The following is a 23,530-nucleotide window of genomic DNA, read 5'->3' on the forward strand; positions in this document are numbered from 1 at the left end:
ACTTGAAAAATTAAACCATACTATCGGTTCTTACTTGAGATTCTACATATTTAGTAGGAAGGTGATTTTCATGATTTTATGCACTATGTTTAGATTTTTGATACTGAAAAGATATAAAATTGTTGCCTTTTAAAAGTAGAAAACTTTTATGTCATTGATTTTTAATCATTTTATTTAATCTAAGCTCAGAGATTAGGATTTTTAATATTCCTGGTTTTATTAGTAGGAAGAAAATGCTTATAAAATATAGAAGTATTGATTTGAATGGTGAGATTATACAGTACTCAAGTTGTGTTTAGAAATTCTTCATGGTTGGCACTATTTGGTAAGTTGTGTTTTCTCCTGTATTATTTCCCTGTGGATCATATATGTTAATTATATTTAATTTGTTTTGTCATAGTATTTAAACCGAGGCTGCACTAGATACTTTGCTAACAAAGAAACTGACAAACAGATTTTACAGAACCGCAAAAGTCCTGAGGTATAGTAGACCATTTTTCATAAAATCTTTAACTTAACACTCATGCTGAAGGATGTGTTATAATTTTTATTTTAGAGCCCAAGTAAGAGTTCTAACTTTTAGGCTTATACTTTAAAAAACTAAATATTCATCTAAGTCTCTGTCACAGTGTAATACTTTATACCTCTTGTTGTTATCTAGTGAAGTGACAGGTTCTGGTTCTTCTGGTTGGGCATCACTGCATTGCTCTCCTCTCATTCTGTTTTCAAGCATGAAGGTATTAAATTGCCTAAGAATCATTCTCTTCTAGCATTTTTGAAACTTGCTCTTATATTACCCACTTGAGCTTAAGTATATGTCTTTTACAATTTATTTTCTATTTCAAGGCTGACGTGAGGTTTGATGTAGACAGTAAATAGATTAAGTGTTCTTGGGAGGAAATGCTTATAGGCTAGGCGTGGTGGCTCACACCTGTAATCCCAGCACTTTGGGAGGCCAAGGCGGGAGGATCGTTTGAAGCCAGGAGTTTGAGACCAGCCTGGGCAACATAGTGAAACCCCATCTTTACAAAAAATAAGAAAAATCCACTGGGTGAGGTCGTGTATGCCTGTAGTTCTAGCTACTTGGGAGGCTAAAGTGGGAGGATTGCTTGAACCCTGGAGGTGGAGGCTGCAGTGAGCCATGATCATGCCATTGTACTCCAGCTTGGGCAACAGAATTAAAAACAAACAAAAAAAGGCTGGTCAGGTTGCGTGGGTCACGCTTGTAATCCCAGCACTTTGGGAGGCTGAGGCAGGTGGATCATTTGAGTTCAGGAGTTCGAGACCAGCTCGGCCAACGTGATGAGACCCTGTCTCTACCAAAAAATTACAAAAATTAGCCAAGTGTCGTGGTGTGTGCCTGTAATCCCAGCTACTTGGGAGGCTGAGGCAGGAGAATCGCTTGAACCCAGGAGATAGAGGCTGTTGTAAGTGGAGATCGCACCACTGTACTCCAGCCTGGGTGACAGAATGAGACTCTGTCTCAAAAAAAAAAAAAAAGCTTATATATTATTGTAGTTCTGTTTAAAACATCATATTTATGTAATATATTATGAAAAATTTATATATTGGTTTCAGTAAATTATATTTCTAAGAATAATTAGATATAATTATACCATTAAGTATTATTTTTTATTTTTAAAACATTAAGTTCTTAATGTAAAAATTTACAACCCTTATAAATTTTAATATGCAGTGTTTAATAAGTGATATTAAGTTACATGTACTCAAGGGGCTTAAGTTATGAAATACTAAAGTAAGGATTAATGATAGATACTGGTTAATGTTACTTTTATTAATTTTATTAAAGATTTAAATTGAGTAATCGAACAAGTTTTTATAATAGTCAGTTTTTAATGCTTCTACGTTTGTAAGCCCGATGTTTTTTACTCTTCTTAAAATGAATGAGATGATTTATGTTTTTAGCATATTTATATAAAAGGATAGAAAGCAAATAAAATATTCCATTATTTAAAATTCTAAGCAGACAACCCTACAGTTAATTTTTGTTTAATTTGGCATTTTATATATCATTATAGATACAGAATCTGAATTACAAACTATAAACTTTGCTATAGCCATGGTTGGTACTTTAAGAAGCACCATTAATATTTATTATGGTATCTTTCTTTGTCTTGATAAGACTATGTTTTTCTGAGATATCAAAATATAGTAGCCATATTCTTCTCACTAAGATAATGGAGACCTTTCCTAGTGGGACATTTCAGCAGTTCTGAAGGGGGGAAAAGATATAAATTTGATCATTTGCCATGGAAAAAAATGGAGTAGAGAGGAAAGAAAACTGGAGTTTACTCTCCAAAGAGTAGCATGTACTCTCCAAAGAAGAAAATTGCCCTCTTATTCTAGAGTCAGTATACTCTTTCAGAAATCTTATTCACATTGAGTGAGTGTGTGTTTATATGTACAGTTAAATAATGGATTAATATGTTTAAATTACTTTTTATGTCTTCTTTATCAGGAGGATGAGGTGATCATTTTGACTAATTAAACCCTTTGCCCAATTCCATCTGAATGTCTTTAGGTTGTGTGTAATTTTTAGAAAAATGCAGTATTTTTAGTCTGCCATACAGCAAATATGTTCATTAACTTTTGATTAGAAACAGTTTTTAAATGAAGCAATTCTTTGACTGCAAGACTAAAAATTCTGCATGATGTGTGTTTTCTGCTGAACAGTTTTGGCTGCATGTGATTGTTTCCTTTGCTTCTTTTAAGAATAAAATTGAATTTTATTGTCTTAGATATTTTCCAGAAATGTTACACATTCATAATTGAACATTTTAAATAATTTTGTGGAAAGACAATTATAGCTTGAGCTGGGAATCATTTGTTTACTGGGAGGAAAAAATATCCATCTCCAGGAGGCATCTTTAATGATCAGTTAATCATGATCCTGTTACTTAATGTTTAACTTGTATATTCTCAAGTTCTGGAAAATTTCTAGTACAATCTTTTCGTGTCCAGTAACTTTTATGTTTCTCCTTCTAGTTTCTGCAGACCTGACTTTCTTCTTCTTTTTTTCTTCTGAGTTGGTATAGAGTCTAACAAATGAGCACATTAGATGCAAGTTCTTTTAGGAGAGAAAACAAATTTTCTTCTCATTTTTTCTGAAATGTTTTAAGTCATTGTGTAAATTATTAGAGTAAGTATAATGCTTACTAATATACTTTACCATATATATATATATGCATATAAAAAGGTTTAAAAAAGAATTCTAAGGCATGAAAATTGTATCAGCCTGACCCCTATTTACTACTTAATATTGGTGCAGTTGGTGGCAGTTAACCTAAAGGAGTCATACTAATTGTCACATTTAAATTTTTTATTGCACCTTTTAACTTACTTTTTCTTTTTTTAATTAACAAGAATAATATATATTTATACAGTACATTGGAATACAATGTAATGTTTGATACATGTATACATTGTGGAATAATTAAATGAATATATTTATCATTACCTCATTTAAAAAAACTGTAATGTTGATTCAAGTATTGATATTCCCTCCTTTTTCACTCAATTTTTGTCTTTTTCTAATATCCTAGGATTATAAGACTTTAGAGTGAAAATTGTAATTTAATTGAAAAACATCTAATTTCATTATTTTAATTGAAATTTTTACTGATAAGTGTAGATTCACATGTAGTAAATAGTGAAATAGAACAGAGAGATCCTGTGTATACTTTTCATGGTCATTTAGTTTTTGAATGTTAGAATAGTAAAGATTTTCCCATTGACAGATTTTATTTTTGCATGTTATATAGTGCATTAATTGACCTGGTGTAGTAGTTTTAGTGTACTTAAATAATGTAACGATCAGTTAATTGGTGTCTTCTTGTTTTGTAGTACCTTAAGGCAGGTTCTATGAAAGATCCTCTGCTAGATGACCACGGTGATTTTATTAGAATGTGCACGGCTATGAAAAAAATTGGTTTGGATGATGAAGAGAAGCTTGATCTCTTCCGGGTAGTAGCTGGCGTCCTGCACCTTGGAAATATTGATTTTGAGGAAGCTGGCAGCACTTCAGGTTTGCTTTTTATTTTTTTAAGAGGAAAAAAATTAAATAGAATTTCTGTTATTTATTTGTCATATGAAAATTGTCTCTTTATATGCAGTTTGCTTAAAAACTTTAAGAAATATCTAAAATATACTGAGTTACATGTTGAATCTCCCAAATGAAGAATGTTTCATTATCAGTCATTCTGAGCTCTGTTTTGAACAAATCAGTGATATTGCTTAGGAATAAACCTCTCATTTTTGAAGGATAAATAACTGACTTTTTTATCCTGATAAATTTAGGGTAATTTTTAGTTAAATTTTCCAGTTATATTACACTTTTCCAATAGGTGAGAAGATTAATTCTCTATCATCTATTAAGGCATTTTTGAAAATTTTCAGGAGCATTGGGTGAATTAATTAGGGCAATTTAATATATAAAAGCCCATGTACTTTATTAATGAGAAATGAAAATAAATGAAAATTTTAATCTTATGCAGATTGAAAAGAGTATTTAAATACATGGCAAAAGCAACTTTTCAACTCCAGTGTTTCAGTCTGTACATAAACAGTAGGACTTTGCATAATTCTAAATTTGATCTACGAATACAGGGAATGACAAACTATGAACCACAGCCCAAATTTGGCCCACTGCCTGTTTTTGTAAGTAAAATTTTATTGGAACAATGCCACACCCACTCATTTATGTGTGGTCTATACCAGCTTTTGTGCTAGTGTCAGAGTTGAGTAGTTGCAACAGAGGCTATATGTCCTGCAAAGCCTGAAATATTTACTATCTGGCCCTTTAGAGAAAAAGATTGTCAACCCCTATATTAAGACATTATTGTACGATCTTATACCAAGGATGAGTTAAGGAAAACCTACAGCACCATTTAATGTAGTAGTCAATAATGGGCTTTGGTGTTAGATCCCAGAGGCTCTCTGAGCTTTGGTTTCCTCACTTGCAAAATTAAATAAACCATGAGAAGGACTTTTAAAGTACAGCCAGTACCTAGTGTAATGCTAAAGGTTCTTGCCTTAGCCATGCCAAAGAATTGGTGTGGTGGCTGCCTGCAGTGAGTGATGGAGACAGGGACCAAGAGAAAAAAAAGCCGTAGACTTTATTGAGCAGAGTGACAGTACAAAGCTTTCACAGTGTGGAAGGGGTCCCGAGTGGGTAGCCAGAGTTAGATTATGCAGTTTCCTTTTAAACTCTTCAAGGCAGGAAATACGTGCAGGGGGAAGTTGTTACCAGAGCGAGAAACAAAGGCAGTAAATTATTTTGTGATGTGTTTTAGATTTTGAGGAAAACCGGAATTGCAACTTAGGTTTTATTTACTTTATGACCTTGCAGCGGCATGGCAAAGGAGACGGGAATTTACGGGACTTTACAAAGTATGTTTACAAGGAGTTGGAATTAGGAGCATAGATAAGGCCCACTGGTCACAGAAAAATGGGCATTTAACATTTCTTTTAGTTTCGGGGGAGGGGGAAGGGAGAGAGGGAGAGAGGACATAGGGAAGCTTATGGCAAAATTTTTGCTGTTATAGCTTTCTTGGGGAAGAAAACACATGCACAAATCCTGGTGTTAGGAATATTTTAGGCACATATCTTTAATATTATTCATCCGGGACCAAAGTAAGTCCTGATACAGGAAATGAGTGAGTTTCACAGCTTCCTGAGCCCCTACTCGACCCAGGAAGCCCAGCGGGCACCTCCTCTCACTAGCAATAGTGTGCATATAGGGAAAGAGCACAAGAAGACAGGAAAAAAAAGATTAAAAAAAGTGTTATATGCAAGACTCTTCTTATTCTGCATTTCATCATAAACATCATAATTGTAATCTGTATATCATAAATATAATGAGGTAGGGGATATTATCTCCATTTTACAGAAGTGGAACCTGTGTTGAAATGATGCATGTGGTTATTGATGAAGTTGTAGATGTGAGAGCTGGTTCTGCTCATGTCTGACTAACACAGAGGCTTGTGATAATTGTCCCTTCTTTCTCCCAGGCCACTGAAATTTGTCATCTATGAATGAACAGACTAAAACAGATGTCTTAATGATTTTCAGATCTAATGTTCTGTAATGCTGTGAAATCAATAATGTGAGATGCAACATAACATAGTGGATGGGAGCATGTGCTCCTGATCCAGATGCTTTACCACATACTGTCTGTGTGACCTTAGGCAGGGAACTTAGCCTTTTCGTGTCTTAGTTTCCTCACTGTAAACTGAAGATAATAGTCCCTACCTCATGTTGTAAAGAGGAATACGTGAGTTAAATATTTGTAAATGATTTGAGTACCTGTGTCTGGCACATAGTAATCATTATAAGTGCTTTAAGTGAGTAAGTACAATTAAAATACAGGTTGCTCCCAATTTAAAATGAAAAAAAAATTCAAGCAAAATTAGATATGTTCTTAATGTGCATTAAAATTTTTTGTTTTTTTTTGAAGGATTGGAAAATTTGTTTTGAAAACGTAATGAATGTTAGCATACATTTCATTTGCTCTCTAGCATTGTTATACCAAAGGAGCATATGTGGGAGATTCTAACACAAAAAAAATCTTTACAGTAATTAATACACACTTTAGAAATGTTGTTAAAAGTGATAAATGGCATCTTCACACCTCTTATTATTACCCTGTGGTAGAAGATGCAGTTGTATAGAGTATTATAAGTGTTGCATGATCAAGTTATTTGAAGAGTATGAAATGCCCAAAAGGTAATGCTATTTGCATTATCTCTTATTTTTCTTCTCTAACTTCCTTCTATTGAGGGGAAAGTGAACAGAAATCAGGGAAGATTGGAAAGAGACAGGGAATCAGTAAGATTAATACGTGATTAAATTAATTATTTTAAAAGCTAAGATTTTATTATATTTATCTTCATCCTTCCTATGACTCTTCCTATAGATCCAAATGGTTTCTTTCTAATTAGAAGTGATTTCTTTTTTCCCTAGGGAGCTTAATTTGGCATGTCTTAGCAATTTGAAAAAATGTTGGTTTTGGCAGGACATGGTGGTTCTTGAGTGTTATCCCAGCAAATTTTGGGAGGCTGAGGCTGGAGGGTTACTTGAGCTCAGGAATTCAAGACCAGCCTGGGCGACATAGTGAGACCCCATAAAAAAAAACCAAAAAAACCCCCAAAACACACACACAAACGCACACGCACACACAAAATAAATTAGCTGGGCATGGTGGTGCATGCCTGTAGTCCCAGCTACTTGGAAGGCTGAGGTGGAATGATTGAGCCCTGGTGGTCAAGGCTGCAGTGAGCCGTGATCGCACCACTGCACTCCAGCTTGGGAGAGTGAGACCCTGTCTCCAAAAAAATTTGACATTTTTATAATTATTCTACTGGAAAGATTATTCTCCAATAAGCACTTATAGGACTCTTAACTGTCATAAAGAAGTTCTTGCATGATGAAAATGCAGAAAACTGCATTGGGACTGCCTATGTTTTTAAAATTCCACATGACAAATAAAATGTTATTATAAGAAACTTTAAAAATGTTTGAAGAAGTTCTTTTTTGGAAAGAAGTGATACGAAAACTTTACGTGATAGTATTTTGCCTTTTAAGACTTATTAAAAATCCTGTTTTTTTTTTATCTTAGCCTTACATAATTTTTGGAGGTATGTAAGAAACTTTGCAATATAGTAAAAAAGAAGAAATATTTAAATGAATTATTTGATGGTCAATTTTTTGAGAGCTATATAATTTTAGGCAATATGTATATGTATAGAACCTACACAGGAGTAATAAGCACATTTTCATAGAATAAAACATTCAAAATATTCTCAAAGTATCTCTCTTTTTTCTTTTTTTTTGGTAGGAGCTTTATTGAGATCTAGTTAATATACCATACAGTTCACTCAATTGAAGTGTATATTTCAGTGGTTTTTAGTATTTTCAGAGTTGTGCAACCATCATCATAGATTTAGAACATTTTCATCACCCTACAAAGAAACCCTGTACCCATTAGCAGTCACTCCTCGTTGCCCACTTCTCTCAACCCTAGGTGACCACTAATCTACTTCCTGTCTATAAATTTATTCTGGACATTTCATATAAATGGAATCATACAATATGTGGTCTTTTGTGATTGGCTTCTTTCACTTAGCATAATGTTTTCAAGGTTAATCCATGTTATAGCATTTAGCAGTACTTCATTTTATTTTTATTGCCGAATAATATTTCATTGTATGGATATACTACATTGTTTATCCATTTGTCAGTTTCTAGACATTTGGGTTGTTTCCATTTTTTGGCTATTATGAATAATGCTGCTGAGAACATTTGTGTACAAATTTGTGTTTGGATGTGTTTTCATTTCCCTTGAGTACCTTGGAGTGGAATTGCTGAATCACATCATGGTAAACTCTGACCTTTTGAGGAACTGTCAGACTTTTTCAAAGCAGCTTTTCCACTTTACAAAGCTATTCCTATCAGAAGCGTATGAGGGTTTCAGTTTCTCCATATCCTCACCAGTACTATGTGTATGCTTATAGCAATCGTACAGGGTGTGACGTGTTATCTTTTTGTGGTTTTTATTCGCATTTTCCTGATGGCTCAAGATGCTGAGCATCTTTCTGTGTGCTTACTGACCATTTGTATATCTTTTTTGGAGAAGTGCCTGTTGAGATTCTTTGCCCATTTATTAATTGGGTTGTCTTTTTATTACCAAGTTGTAAGAGTTTTAAAAATATATTCTAAGTACAAGTCCTTTATCAGATATATAATTTGCAAATCTTTTCTCCCATTCTGTATGTTATCTTTTTACTCATTTGATAGTGTTCTTTGAAACTCAAATTTTTATTTCAGTGAAGCCTAATTTATCTTTTTTTTATTGCTTGTGATTTTGGTATTATATCAAAGACATAAAGATTTACTTTGTGATCATGAAGGTTTATACCTATGTTTTTTTCTAACCGTTTAATAGCTTTAGCTCTTACATTTAAGTCTTTTATTCCATTTTGAGTTAATTTTTGTTTATGGTTGAGGAAGGGGTCCAGCTTCATTGTTTTGCATGTGGACATCCAGTTGTTCCAGTACCTTTATTGAAGAAGCTGTTCTTTCCTCAATGAATTGTCCCAACAACATCTTATTATTGTAAGGTCTCATTTTTCACATTTTTTTCTCATATATATTCTAAGATTGGTATGTTAAGTAGTTTATGAATTTGTCATAAAATTGTCATGGTTTTCACACATTCTTTGTAGTTTTTAATTAGGTAGTCTTATATCGTTTATTAATATTAATCTGAAAATATTTGTAAAATGTTATTTTTTATTATAATGCAAATAAATATAAAGAATAGTTAATCGTTAGTATTTTCTCTGTACCAGACACTATTCCAAGCATTTCACATACATAACCTTATTAATCTAAATAACAACCATATAAGGTAGGTAAAGTAATTATCCCAGTTTTATGGATGAAGAAACTGAGCACAAAGAGAATAAGTAACTTATTCAAGGTCACATAGCTAGTAGTTGTAGAGCCTGATCAGCCCTGAGACTAAAGCACTTTCTTTCTTTATAGTACTTTTTAAAACAGCCCTTATAAATAGAAATCTGTAGATATGATGTACTAAGGCAAAAATGACCTGCCTGGCCACCTTCTGCTGCAATATATCTTTTCCTCACATGCCCCTGTGCAAGCACACAAAAAATAAAATGGCACACGTGCAGGCTGGATGTGCCAGTGGCAGATTTCTCAAAATGCCCACATGGGTCAAGACCTAACTGCATTGCTTTTTTTTTTTTTTTTTTTGCTATTCTCTGCTCTGCAGTGTAAAGATATTGAAAATGTCAAAAAGGCTTGCAGATACCCCTAAGGGTAACAGTAAATAAGGAAAAGAGGAAGCATTTGTACTGATCTCTAGCACAGAAAGTCAAGCTGTTGGAGGAACTGGACAGGGGTATACATGTATATTAGTGTGTATATGAAACATAAATGAATTTTGTGTTTCAAATTCAGCTCATCATGTATATGCAGTTATTCCAAAATTGGAAAAAATCTAAAATCTGAAACACTTCTGGTCCCAAGCATTTCAGTTAAGGGATACTCAGCCTGTACAGGTAATAGTAAATGTCTCTTCACTCCCTTCAGCCCCAAGCAATATGAGTACATGCTTATTACGTATATGCATAAACACATCCATAGACAGATATGTACATCCAAATTGATCTATTTAGGTGCCTTACAGCGTTTGCACTAAAATTACTCCTTGAAATTTCTTGAAGTCATATGAATTTTAATGATGAGATACTCTATTTCTCTAAAGAGTTAATATATTGAAAAGGATTATAATCTATCATTAGTGTAGTTTGCTTATAGGGTCAAAAAAAATGAAACAGTGGCAGTTTAATATTGATGTGCTTAAAGGATTATACCATGGACTTCCCCAAGGGAGGATCTTCTGTTGATCTTAGCAGTATGGGTGTTTGACAAGGATAGTGAAAAAAGTGAGGTGGATTTAAAAGTTACAAATAAGCCTTGCCTATTATATAGTTTTTTGTAAGTGAAGTATAATTCTAAGAAATGGGTCTTGAAAATCTGGTTTATATAATACTTATTAATTTCAATGAAAATATATTTCTATTAGGTGGTTGTAATCTGAAGAATAAATCTGCTCAGTCTTTGGAATATTGTGCTGAATTACTGGGTTTGGACCAAGATGATCTTCGAGTAAGTTTGACCACAAGAGTCATGCTAACAACAGCAGGGGGCACCAAAGGAACAGTTATAAAGTAAGTTCCTTAAGTAATTGCGCTGCAAAAATTTTGCCTTGCAGTTTGTCAAGGAAAAACATGTTACATTATGTTTAAAACCTGAGCTTGGTAGATCAAAATTCTGTACATCTCAGTGTAGTAATCCACCATATAAATAAATGGAGTTTAACATAGCTCTTAAAGTTGTTCCTTGCTGATATTTGGAATTCATAAGGTAAGAGAGAGGTTTACTTTTCTACAACTATGAAAATATGAGCTGATGGTATAAATCAATATATGACAGTTTTAGGCAACAGATCATTTTACTTTAAAAGTAATTTTTTTATACAAATAATGTGTACTAAAACTTCTATTAAGCAGATCTCACTTCAGCAAAATACTTAGCAAATGACACTTTCCTTATGTTTAGGATTCTTTATTTGGGAGAAATTACAAATGACGAGAAATAAGGGCTTAACCAAGATTTTAAAAATCAGTAACCAAGAACTTCTAGATTGTACCTGGATGTTTTTATACTTTTGTCTCCATGTCCTATATTTTATATATTTTTGGTTTTGGTACTGTAGAATAAAATTGACATTCAGCCTTGTCATTCTGAGGCACTGCAGGATCTTCATTTGTGGAGGGAAGAAGACCCTTTATCTCTTACTAATAAGACAGGCAGTGAGCTCTAGTGACATATTTCTGAAAAAGTTGCAACAAATTTAAACAGAAAGAATTTTTTGAAAAAGCTTTTAGCCTCTCAGAAAATTGGCTATCTCTTATTCTTTTGAAAATTTTAACAAGGTATGCTTAGCCTGATTCTTTGCTAAGCAAATTCAAAATTGTTCTTGTTATAAAGAAAAACTCTGGAAGAAGTTTGTAGAGTACCACCCTACAGCCTACAGTTACTTGGTTCCTTAGAGATATCTCTGCGGCCCAAGGGAAAGCCCATAAATGTGCAGGTGGGTGGTTCTCAGGCATTGCTTCCTCCATTTTCCCATTTTCTCCTTGTTCCAAAGCAGTTTTTTGTTGTTGTTTCCTTTTTTCAATCAATGCCATTCCAGAATCCAAAGCAGCTCTTTTATGTATTCTATGTATAGCGTGTCCACATGAAACTTCAAGAAAGGGTTCCATTGCAGAAAATATAAGTGAGAAATCACTATTTAGAGAGGCTTAAGTATCAAGTGTCAGGCTGATCTGAATGACTTATAATTCTACTTCCAAATTTGACTTTTTTTTTTTTTTGGTGCTCTCTTGGTACCCCATGCTTATCTTTATGATAGTATTTAGCATGGTGTTTGGAAATTCTCTTCTGTGCCAGTCTCTCTTCATCAGACTATCATTTTCTTGAGGACAATGGCTCTGTGTCTGTACCTGCAACATTTAATACTATTATACCATATAGTTAGTTATATTAAATAGTAGAATGGGACAGTTCAAATTTTAAGATGTAAACATTTTATCCTAAACAGTGTAAAGAAGTTACCAAACTTTAAAGTTATCCTGAATTAAACACTGTTTCCTTTGCATTTAAGGAAAACCAAAAGGGAGGTTATTCCTTTGAATAATTTTGTATGTATTCAGGATGTAAATTAAGGTCAAAATGATTTTTTAAGCCTAATTTTTTTTACCCCAATAATAGACTTTTGATCTAATTTTAGGTAATTCCATTAGTTTTCTTGTAGCAGTTTTCTACTTAGCCCCATTTATCTGTGCCTATTCTCACATGACCTTTGGTAACTCTCTATTTCGTTCTTCTCTGTGGGTATGTTTAGGTGCACTCTGATTGTGGCATCATTTTCACAGTATACTATTATAAAGAATTTTTACTAGCATAGTTCTCTTTTATAGGGTACCTCTGAAAGTGGAGCAGGCAAACAATGCTCGTGATGCCCTGGCAAAGACAGTGTATAGCCATCTTTTTGATCATGTGGTAAACAGAGTAAATCAGTGTTTTCCTTTTGAAACATCATCCTATTTTATTGGAGTCCTAGATATTGCTGGTTTTGGTAAGTAGAGTTTCTTTTGTGAGTATATATTTGTTTCATATTTTTTCACACATTAGAATTTGTTCTTAAATCTTTTCTCCTTTGTAACTCATTTTACTTGATGTATGTATTATATGTCCACACTCACATTTCATAATATGACCTAGATAGGGAGCTGATACTTTAAAGAGAAGAGGAAAGACTCATGGGGATTAGTTTTGATGATACTAATGCTAAAATTAAAACATTGATTGAAACTGCTAAAGTTAAGGATATCTCTGTACTCTAAAAGGAATACAACTGAATAAAGGTAAATCCTTGTGTGCTACTAATAAAGATAATACATTCACTGATTAAATAACAAAAAAAAGATAAATAGAGTCACTAAGACCATTGACTAATTTGTAGAGCTGGGGATAGGTTGGCCTAACTTACAGGCCAACCTCATTACTATGTTTAGAAATTCATTGCTGTTGCTGTCAGCAAGTAGCTATATTTTCCATCAAATGAATAAGATATCAAGATAAGTAGTTAAACAACTGTAGAGCTGTTCAACCAGAAATGAAATGGGTCACCAGCATGTGAATGCTGCTTTGCTCTGAGTGACAAAAATATAAAAATCTTGAAATGTAAATCTAATGGGTTTTGTATTGGGCTTTATCGATGTGGGCATTCTTTCTGGCTGTGAAGGAGTAGTGTCTTCTTTGTGGTTTTTGCCAAAGAAATGTATGAGTGTTTACATTTGGGGAGGGATGGAGTTTTGCTTTTGATGTAATACGTATTTTAAACTTTATAATTCTCTACCTTTTGTTCAAAGGTAGAGAATTATTAATTATTATTATTATTAATTTTTTTCCTTTTCTCCAACAGTTTTAGCATAACACACACAAAGGACTATAAAATTGTAAAGCCGAGTGTATCTTAGACATCATGTAATATAATCTCTTGATTTTAGAAATGAATTGGTATCCACAGCATTTTTGATAAGTAATTTTACAGATTATGCAGAAAAAAATCTTCTAAAGCACTTGTATTTTAAGTAATTTTTGTGCTTAATTTAGATTGCTTTAATACCTGTGGTTTAAAAAATTGTTGGCCGGGTGCGGTGGCTCATGCCTGTAATCCCAACATTTTGGGAGGCTGAGGCCAGCAGATCACTTGAGGTCAGGAGTTCGAGACCAGCCTGGATAACATGGTGAAACCCTGTCTCTACTAAAAATACAAAAATTAGCTGGGTGTGGTGGCACATGTTTGTAATTCCAGCTACTTGGGAGGCTCAGGCATGAGAATCACTTGAACCCGGGGGCGGAGGTTGCAGTGAGCCAAGATTGTACCACTGCACTCCAGCCTGTGTGACAGGGATCCTATCTCAAAAATAAATAAATAAATAAATAGTTAACACATGGCTTACATTTTATATCTTTTAGTATACAACATTTATCTCATTTGAGAAACACCTTATTTGTCAACTGAAGCAGGGTATTTTTAATACTTTTAATGCCTATAAAGTTTTGTCTTGAAATGAGAACATTTGGGAAGTATAGAACAAATATATATAATATATAAATTTAACCTAATTTTAAATTAGGCCATTATTACAGTTACATTTTATTCTATGATAAATTTATATGAAGTTGATCTCATAATGACTCTTGGTTCTGGTTTTACATTTTCAGAGTACTTTGAGCATAACAGTTTTGAACAATTTTGCATCAACTATTGCAATGAAAAACTTCAACAATTTTTTAATGAAAGGATTCTGAAGGAGGTAATTGCCATTATAAGTTTAATTTAAGATCTGCATAAAGCTATTTTAAATTTTAAGGAAGAGATATGCTGCAGTTACCCTGATTGGTGTGGATGGATGGTGTATAACGGAAGGTGGCTCAGGGAATCTGGGAAGCCCAGCAGAGGCCCCGGGGCTCAGGCACGTCGGAAGTGTTAATGGTTCAGCTGAAGTTTAGGGACCCGATAAAAACCCTTAATAGGGGCTTCCTCAGAAGTGAACATGTTTTTATTAGTGACTTTTAATAGACTTGAAGCTCTGTTTCTTTTTATGATTTTGTTGTCTCTACTTCTTTTTTTTTTTTGAGATAGAGTCTCGTTCTGTTGATCAGGCTGGAGTGCAGTGGTGTGATCTCGGCTCACTGCAGCCTCCGTTTCCCGGGTTCAAGCGATTCGCCTGCCTCAGCCTCCCCAGTAGCTGGGACAACAGGCGCGGGCTACCATGCCCAACAAATTTTTGTATTTTTAGTAGAGACAGGGTTTCACAATTTTGGCTAGGCTAGTCTCGAACTCTTGGCCTCAAGTAATCTGCCTGCCTCGTCTTCCCAAAGTTCTGGGCTTACAGGCGTGAGCCACCGCACCTGGCCTGTTGTCTCTACTTCTGCCACACCAAACAACCTTCTACCCACATCCCTGCCTTTGGCATCTCCCACTCTCTTTTTTTTTTTTTTTTTTTTTTTGAGACGAAGTCTTGCTCAGGCTGGAGTGCAGTGGCGCGATCTCGGCTCACTGCAACCTCTGCCTCCCGGGTTCAAGCGATTCTCCTGCCTCAGCCTCCTGAGTAGCTGGGATTACAGGCATGTGCCACCATGGCCGGCTAATTTTTATATTTTTAGTAGAGATGGGGTTTCACCATGTTGACCAGGCTGGTCTTGAACTTCTGACCTCAGGTGATCTGCCCGCCTCAGCCTCTAACAGTGCTGGGATTACAGGCGTCAGCCATCATGCCCGACTGTAGCTCCCCTTCTTCAGGTCTCTCTGCTTCTCCCTACTCTGCTGCTGGCTCACCTTTCCCTGTCTGGCAGCAAAGCCATCAAGTCAGGAGATTTGATGCATCCAGTGTCCTGGAGTGCCTCTGGGCAGTACTTTCCTTGTCATGCCACCTTTTGGACTGTCAGCTGCTTCTACTGTATCTGGGCTGAAATGTGCAATCATTTTATTTCCTATTTCCATCCTTTCTATCTTTTCCCACATTTTAATTATGTTTATGTTTTTGTGGGCTTCCCAGCACATTCTAGCTTTTGTACATTTTACTTACATTCTGTAGTTAAATGAATTCTGGCGTAAACACACAGGTAAAACAAGTACTTACCAGTAAGATAATTTCTCTGAAAACGTTTATCCAGTCACATTAGTTCTATTACCATGTGAAGTTTTACCTTCATGCCTCTAATTTAACATAAGCTAATCCTTCCCTTCTACACCAACCTACCAAGAAACTTTATCTAGAAATATTGTAAAAAGGAGACTGTATTTTGATTTATGTTCACCTTTTTAATATACTTTAAAATAAATGTGAATTTCAAATTGAGTTGTGTTTAAGTGGACAGTGCCTTCTAGAATGTCAGAAACCTTTTCTAGTATCTCTCATGGGAGGAAATATTTAAACACTTAGGAAACAATGTTAAAACATATTTACTTAAATTCATTGCATAGTTTATCCATCTATGATAAAATCCCTTTAAAAATTTTAAGAAGACACAAGACATATTTGAGGACTCAAATTTGGTCATATATTGTTCTTCTAAATTACACTTATTTTCCCCAAGTGATGTATGCCTCATATATATTATATCACTGTGTTGGTATTAGAGCCCATTTGCAGTTAATTGCTATTTCCTTACCTTTAGTGCCTGTCTGCAAGTGTTCAAAATCTGTTATGTTTTTGGAAAACCATTTAAGGCTATACCAGTTTGTATAAACCTTTGCATTCTAATTAGCAAATGTTATGTTCAGAAACAGCGCAAAATTCACTATTGCTCAGTATTTCTGTATCTATGATTATGATTATTTCATTTTTAGGAACAAGAACTCTATCAAAAAGAAGGTTTAGGTGTTAATGAAGTGCATTATGTGGATAATCAGGACTGTATAGGTACGTGTTTTTTAACTCCACCTTTGAAAAATATAGGAAGATGTAGTGAATGTGTTTAGTACTTTTTCTGTGCTTTTTAATTGACATTACTTGTTATATGACTTGAAACTGGTATTTGAGAGAAGGTTACTTCTGTATTACTGCTTGGAAGTTATTTTTTCCACCAAGACATCAAAGGTATCTTTGTTGGAAGTTTTCTATAATCTCTTCTATTTATTTTGAAGGATGTTTTCCTATTTAAATAGTTAGCATGTGAATTGGTTAAGGGGAAAACTTAACTGCCTAGTCAGTAAAGACATTTATTCACCTGAGGAAGTCTATAGTTAGGCCAGGCTCCAGGCAAGTTTGTCAGGGTTTGCCCTGCTTTTCTGTGATTCTCTTGGTTCTGCTGTATTCTGTGCATTGACAGCATCCTCTAACTGGTTGCGAGCTGGCTTCATGTGTCACAGCCAGATAACACTGCGCAGCAAGAGAATAGAGGCTCTGCTTTCATTTTAGTGGTAAAGAAACCTTTCCCTATAGCCCCGCAGCCAGTTTTCAGTCTTCCGTTTCTTTCCCACCCCATCTCTAAAATAAACTGTTGGGCAAACCTTGTTTTTAAAACAGTTTGATAATCCTGTCAGTAACTGATGGGCTGGATTTGAAAAAAATAGTATAATAATAATACTACTTTACATCAGTATAAATTTTCAAAGCACTTTCACATTTCACCTGGTCCACTCCACATTTCCTTAACACACGGACCCTTTCTAACCTCTGTGTCTTTGACTGTGTGGTTTGATACGGCTGGAACTCTTCCCCTTCCATTTGTCTTTCAGCCCACTTTCACCTCGTGCTACATCTATCAAAATACTCCCATTTGTAGCTTAGTTCAGCATGCCCCTCCTGCCCTACCACTAATTACCCAGAAGCATCATTTTCTCACTAATGTAGTTAGAATCTTTCTCTTCCTATGTCCTATAGCTTTGTTCCACTTAATAATTGTTATATACTGTATTCAAGCAGTTTACATTTTATAGTTAGTTTTGGACAGGAAGGAATTTCAAACGAATGGCAAGAGCATAAAAATGTGTTGTTACAGATTTTGTTTGAAAGCATTTACATCAGTTTCTAAAAGTATTATTAAAAAGCTATGCATGTAGAAGTTTCTGTAGTTTTACTTTACTTTGAATATAGCTGTCATTTGGAAAAGGAGGAATTTCCAATTCCTTAGCCTCTTCTCCTGGTTTACAAATGGAATGGTTATTATAGTCATTTGCTTTCTTTATGTAGTAGCTTTTCTAAAACCTATATTAAATATATACTGTTACTTTTTTATAAACGGCCAGATTTGAAATAAAAATCCGTCAGCTCTCTATAACTTTTGAGAGAACACATATAGAATCACATGCTATGGTGTTTCTGATCAGTCCTTGAAATCTGTGATTAGTGAATTGTTCACATATCTTTAAAATGTTATGTTTTTACACTATTGTGAGTGTTTTCATTTTTTGAAATAGATTTGATTGAAGCCAAATTAGTGGGAATACTGGATATTTTGGATGAAGAAAATCGCCTTCCCCAGCCAAGTGATCAACACTTTACATCTGCAGTTCACCAAAAGCACAAGGATCATTTTCGACTCACTGTGAGTTTTGCCATTCTGAAATTGAGACTATGGTGGGACGAGACATTATTAAAAAGGTGCATTAGCTATTAGATATTACTAGATAATTAGAATAAAAACTATGGCGTGTATAGAGCAACTATATTATATCCAGCACAGTATCTTCCTTAGATGGATATTTATATATGATTTTTATGTAGTCAAGAGACTTTTTCTCTGATGAAAAGTACATTTCACCTGTCTAATACGTACAATGTGCCTGTAGTCTGAGATACTAGGGAAGCTGAGGTGGGAGGACAGCTTGAGCCTGGGAGTCGGGGCTACAGTGAGTTGTTAGCATGCCACTGCACTCCAGCCTGGGCAAAAGAGCAAGATCCTGTGTCAAAAAAATAAAAGTACAATGAGAATTACCTGCTGTCTTCATGGTCTCCCTTCTGAGCTAAGTGGGTATCAGTTGCTTTGTTTTGTGACCTTGATCACATTCCAGGAGTTGGCACTCGGAGTCGCAAGCAGCCATCTGTCTGCTTATTTGTAAGACCAGCAGTTAAGGTTGTGGCTTAGAACTCTTGACTGGTGCAGGCAATACATATTAGATAATGATCAGCCAATTCATTTTGACCCTCTTTCCTAAGAGTTTTGAGTGGAAAATACACTCAGAGAGGGAAATTGAATCTGAAGCAGTAGAGAGATTAGGTAGAGTAAAGAGAAAGGCAGACAGACAGCAGTAGAAATAAATGAGAGGTGCACTCTAAAAGGCCAGAAGACCTGGTTTCTGTTTTTCTTTTCTTTTTTTTTTGAGACAGAGTTTCGCTATTGTCACCCAGGCTGGAGTGCAATGGTGCGATCTCGGCTCACTGCAACCTCCGCATCTTGGTTTCAAGTGATTCTACTACCTCAGCCTCCTGAGTAACTGGGATTATAGGCATGCACCACCACGCCTGGCTAATTTTTGTATTTTTAGTAGAGACGAGGTTTCACCAGGTTGGCCAGGAGAGTCTCAGTCTCTTGACCTCATGATCTCCCTACCTTGGCTTCCCAAAGTGCTGGGATTACAGGTGTGAGCCACCGTGCCCGGCTCAGAAGACCTGGTTTCTGAACTGCTGTTAGGTCGCAGAGCTGTGCTTGAGTCTTTAGAGCCATTTTCCATGAGGGTGGACTGTGTGGCTATTGAGATATTTCCTGTGTTCACCTCTTCTGAACCTGTCTTTTCATTCAGCCATTGTCACCTGAGGTAATAAAAGCACAGCTCCATCCTTGTACCCAGAAAGAGCCTGGCTAGCACAGACAATGGCTAGCACAAATGGATGTCAGTTTCAACCACAAAGATAGGTGCTGCCTCATCTCATAGACAACATCATTAACAACAACAACAACAACAACAACAAACAGGAGAGTGAAAAAGAAAAGCTGTTTAGAGTTGCTTAGTGGAATTAGGGAACTAATAGGCAAAATTGCCTCTCAAACAAACTGTATATTATTTTGAGATTGTAACATAGTATAATGATTATTGCTTTGATGAATCCAGAAACTTAAGTGAATGGTAACAAGTAGTTTTGTTTCTATTCATCATTAACAAAATCAGTGGTAAATAGGTGAAGTGGATTTACCTGAAAAGCTGATGTAATTGTGTTAACCTTCACTAGGGACTAAAATCTCACATCCACCTGCTCCATTGACTTGCAGTTCTTCTGTATCCCTAAATATTTCTTGTAATGTGGAACCTATTTCTGTTACTTCAGTGGAGATAGAAATAAAACAATATGTATCCTCAACAAAACTTTTGCTAAAATTGAAGATATATATCCAATCCTATTCCTTAATAGCTCACTGGTCTTTGTTATGACCAGCCTATGGATGCATGATTACCTTTACCAGGAGTTGGCACCTAGAGTCATAAGCAGGTGACTTACCAGGGGCACTAATTGCTAGTCAACAGAATTGTCACGAGTGTCTCAGAGGCATGTGACTTAAAAGACAGTAAACTGAAGCATCAAGAATGGGCCTTGGCTGCTTTTGTCAACCAAGAACAAGAGTAAAGCAGTAAATCCTATTTTATATAGGTTATTCCTTTTGTTGTATTTTTTGAAAATAAATAAAATAATCATTTATTGAACACTTAGATGTGGCAGGCACTATTCTAATGTTTTTACTTGAATTATTTAATCCTGTTAGATGTGTATGCTACAGATGAGGAGACATACAAGGAGAGGTTAAGTGACATGCCTAATATGGCATGTGAAGAAATGGTAGGTTGGGAGTCAGGCTAGGCACTTTGGCTGCAGAGCCGGCACTCTGACTTGTCCTGGTGTATTGCCTCCCACAGGGAAGAGCCTCTCTGTTCTGCTACCTCTTTAACCTTGAGCAAGCCTCTAAGGTTCCCAAGTCAGTTTTCTCAATTTTATTTTTTTGATTTTTCTTTTTCTTTTTTTTTTGTAGAGACAGAATTTCGCCGTGTTGCCCAGGCTAGTCTTGAACTCCTGAGCTCAAGCAACCCACCCGCTTCAGCCTCCCAAAGTGCTGGAATTATAGGCATGAGCCACCGTGCCTGGCCAGTACTAACTGGGCCTGACCCTGCTTAGCTTTTGAGATCAGATGAGATTAGGCGCATTGAGAGTGGTATGGCGGTAGACTCTCAATTTTAAATGATGTCTTTTTTTTTTTTTTGAGACAGGGTCTGGCTGTGTTGCCCTGGTTGGAGTGCAGTGGTTCTTTCTTGGCTCACTGCAACCTCTGCCTCCCGGGCTCAAACCATCCTCCCACCTTAGCCTCTCGAGTAGCTGGGACTGCAGGCCTGCTCCACCATGCCTGGCTAATTTTGCGTATTTTTTATAGAGATGGGGTTTTGCCATGTTGCTCAGGCTGGTCTCAAACTCCTGAACTCAAGCATTCCACCTGCCTCAGCCTCCCGAAGTGCTAGGGTTGTAGGTGTGCGCCACCACACCTAGCCCAACATCACTTTTCTTACCCTTAGGTTATTTCAAGGGTCAGATGTGATCTTGTAAGTGAAAACATTTTAGAAACTTTATGATATACATGTGAGATATTATGATTAAATGGTACAACCTAAAATGATTTAGTTTTCTTGAAATAGATTCAGGCTCCTTGTGTAAATATGTTAGGCTGTATTATTTGAAACGGTAGGAGAGTCCCTGTGCTGATGTCAGGTGTTTCTTTGACTGGCTGCACATGGAAATCATTTGATATAAATGGTATGGGCTTTGGGATGCTTAGAAGTTCTCCAGGTTGATCCTTTTGTAGTTCATAAGCCTGATGATTGGATTTTCATGCTCATGTGTGAGATCTTCCTCCCTCAGCCTTGTTAATGTGTTGGCACATTACTCATCTGATGTGATAAAGATAGATAGATTTTAAAAAGTTTTCCAGGTAATTCTAATAGAGCACCAAGGTTGAGAACCACTGCTTTAGAAATAGGTGGTTAACTCTGTAAAATGCCAGCTGGGTTTTGCATGTGCTTTTAAAAAAAAATTTTTTTTATTACAAGCATGTGCTTTTAAATTGTGTTTTTTCTTTGGGTCTCTTTCTCTCCGTCTCTGTCTCTGTCTCTGTGTGTGTTTGTGTGTGTGTGTGTGTGTGTGTGTGTGTGTGTGTGTCTTACACCTATTTTCTTTCCTAAGAGATTATACCAAATATTTGCTAGATTTTATTGATACTTTAAGGCATACTCAATACATAAAAGCAAAAATTGTGAAAAGTGTGAAAATTTCCTGTATAATTTTAAGTGTTTTACATCTCAGTTGTTTTCTAAAGAATGATTATGTAATATATTTTTGATCATTTAATAACTCATATATGTATTGTTTTTCAGATTCCCAGAAAATCTAAGCTGGCAGTTCATAGGAATATCAGAGATGATGAAGGCTTCATTATCAGGCATTTTGCGGGGGCAGTGTGCTATGAAACAGTGAGTATAACTTTTACAAGGAGAAAACCATTTCATGTTGAAGCTGCACTGTACAGTATGATAGCTTCTAGTCATGTGGTTATTAATTATTTCACGTGGTTAAATTAAGTAAAATTACAAATTCAATTCCTCAGTACACTAGCCACACTTCAATTGCCCAGTGTCCACACTGACTAGTGGTGACTGCGTTGGACAGTGCAGATACAGAACATTTCTGTCATCACAGAAAGTTCCTTTGGACAGAGCCGTGTTAAGTGATGTTATCACAAGATGGACAGAAACATTCCTGTTTGATTTATTTTTCAGACCCAGTTTGTGGAGAAAAATAATGATGCTTTACATATGTCTCTTGAATCCTTAATATGTGAATCCAGAGATAAGTTTATACGGGAATTATTTGAATCATCCACAAATAACAACAAAGATACTAAACAAAAAGCAGGAAAACTTAGCTTCATCAGTGTGGGAAACAAGTTTAAGGTATTTGTGTTATTTAATTTTTTTTTACTATATTTAAAATGAAATTAGTTTTATATTCTAAAATGGATAATGTAGATCACTGTCAGAAATCTCACAGTGAAGTTCAAGAGCAGACCCTGCATTGTTGATATTTGTATGTAAAATATCATAATGTAGGCCTAGTAATTGAACATACAGAAATGCTTGTAATTTTCTGAATGTGTTCATTCTTGGTTCTTAACATATCTGATTGCCTCTCCTAATGTTCTTGCTTCTGCATACTGTCTGGTTGACCTTCAAACCTTCTCTTTCCCATGTGTTTTCTGTTTCCTTCCTCATTCAGCGGTTTTGTTTTAGCTGGAGTAGTCCAGCTCGGGATGGCTAGAGAGGACTAGTTGAGTTGAGAGAGGAAAGCAGGCACAGCCAGGGGCTTCAGGTAAATGATCACCTTCATGGACTCCTATTTATAAAGTGGCTGCCATGTTAAAAAGAGCCCATCTGAAGTTAATGATTCAGTTTGTAATTCATTTTCAATGTGTTTCTCTCACAGTGGCATTTGGGTGTGCATATTACACTAAAATTTGATTAAAGCTTTTAATAACTTCTGTTAAAGATAAGCACTTAGGTGTGGCAAACTCTTCAAACTGCTTATTTAACATGGAAGAATATTTCATTTGTTTTATTAATTTTGGATCAGGAATTTATTCTTCAAGGTCTGACATGGAATGGCACAGGGTTTGTCTTAGAAACAGAACACTACTAATTGGTTCTAGTTGTTGAGGAGCGTAGAAAAAATAATGTTAAAATTTGTGACGTCATGAGTTTAATGAATAACAAACTATAGTATGTAGAACAAAAAATGTATACGAGAGAATTCATTTCTTATATAGTTCTACAGAGTATTATTGTTATATTTATAATAAAACTCTACATTTG

At 35.4% G+C, this 23,530-nt stretch overlaps 1 protein-coding gene and 1 non-coding gene across 11 annotated transcripts in view; both read left to right on the forward strand.

The window, feature by feature from the left end:
- MYO6 (myosin VI) overlaps positions 1 to 23,530 on the forward strand; it is a 166,246-nt gene that overhangs the window by 94,102 nt on the left and 48,614 nt on the right. For all 10 annotated transcript variants that reach the window (XM_031012144.3, XM_031012145.3, XM_019029274.4 and 7 more), the window contains 9 exons: positions 401 to 481; positions 3,865 to 4,045; positions 10,631 to 10,775; positions 12,591 to 12,748; positions 14,404 to 14,495; positions 16,535 to 16,607; positions 18,107 to 18,234; positions 22,040 to 22,135; positions 22,442 to 22,615. In XM_031012144.3, coding sequence (XP_030868004.1) covers positions 401 to 481; positions 3,865 to 4,045; positions 10,631 to 10,775; positions 12,591 to 12,748; positions 14,404 to 14,495; positions 16,535 to 16,607; positions 18,107 to 18,234; positions 22,040 to 22,135; positions 22,442 to 22,615 — 1,128 coding nt within the window. The remainder of the gene's footprint in view (positions 1 to 400; positions 482 to 3,864; positions 4,046 to 10,630; positions 10,776 to 12,590; positions 12,749 to 14,403; positions 14,496 to 16,534; positions 16,608 to 18,106; positions 18,235 to 22,039; positions 22,136 to 22,441; positions 22,616 to 23,530) is intronic.
- LOC115935189 (small nucleolar RNA U13) lies at positions 21,460 to 21,562 on the forward strand. Its single transcript, XR_004070889.1, has one exon. It is a non-coding gene; the product is annotated as a small nucleolar RNA U13 (small nucleolar RNA).

The sequence above is a fragment of the Gorilla gorilla genome, chromosome 5 (genome assembly GCF_029281585.2).
Source record: "Gorilla gorilla gorilla isolate KB3781 chromosome 5, NHGRI_mGorGor1-v2.1_pri, whole genome shotgun sequence".
In the NCBI taxonomy this organism is placed as follows: domain Eukaryota; kingdom Metazoa; phylum Chordata; class Mammalia; order Primates; family Hominidae; genus Gorilla; species Gorilla gorilla.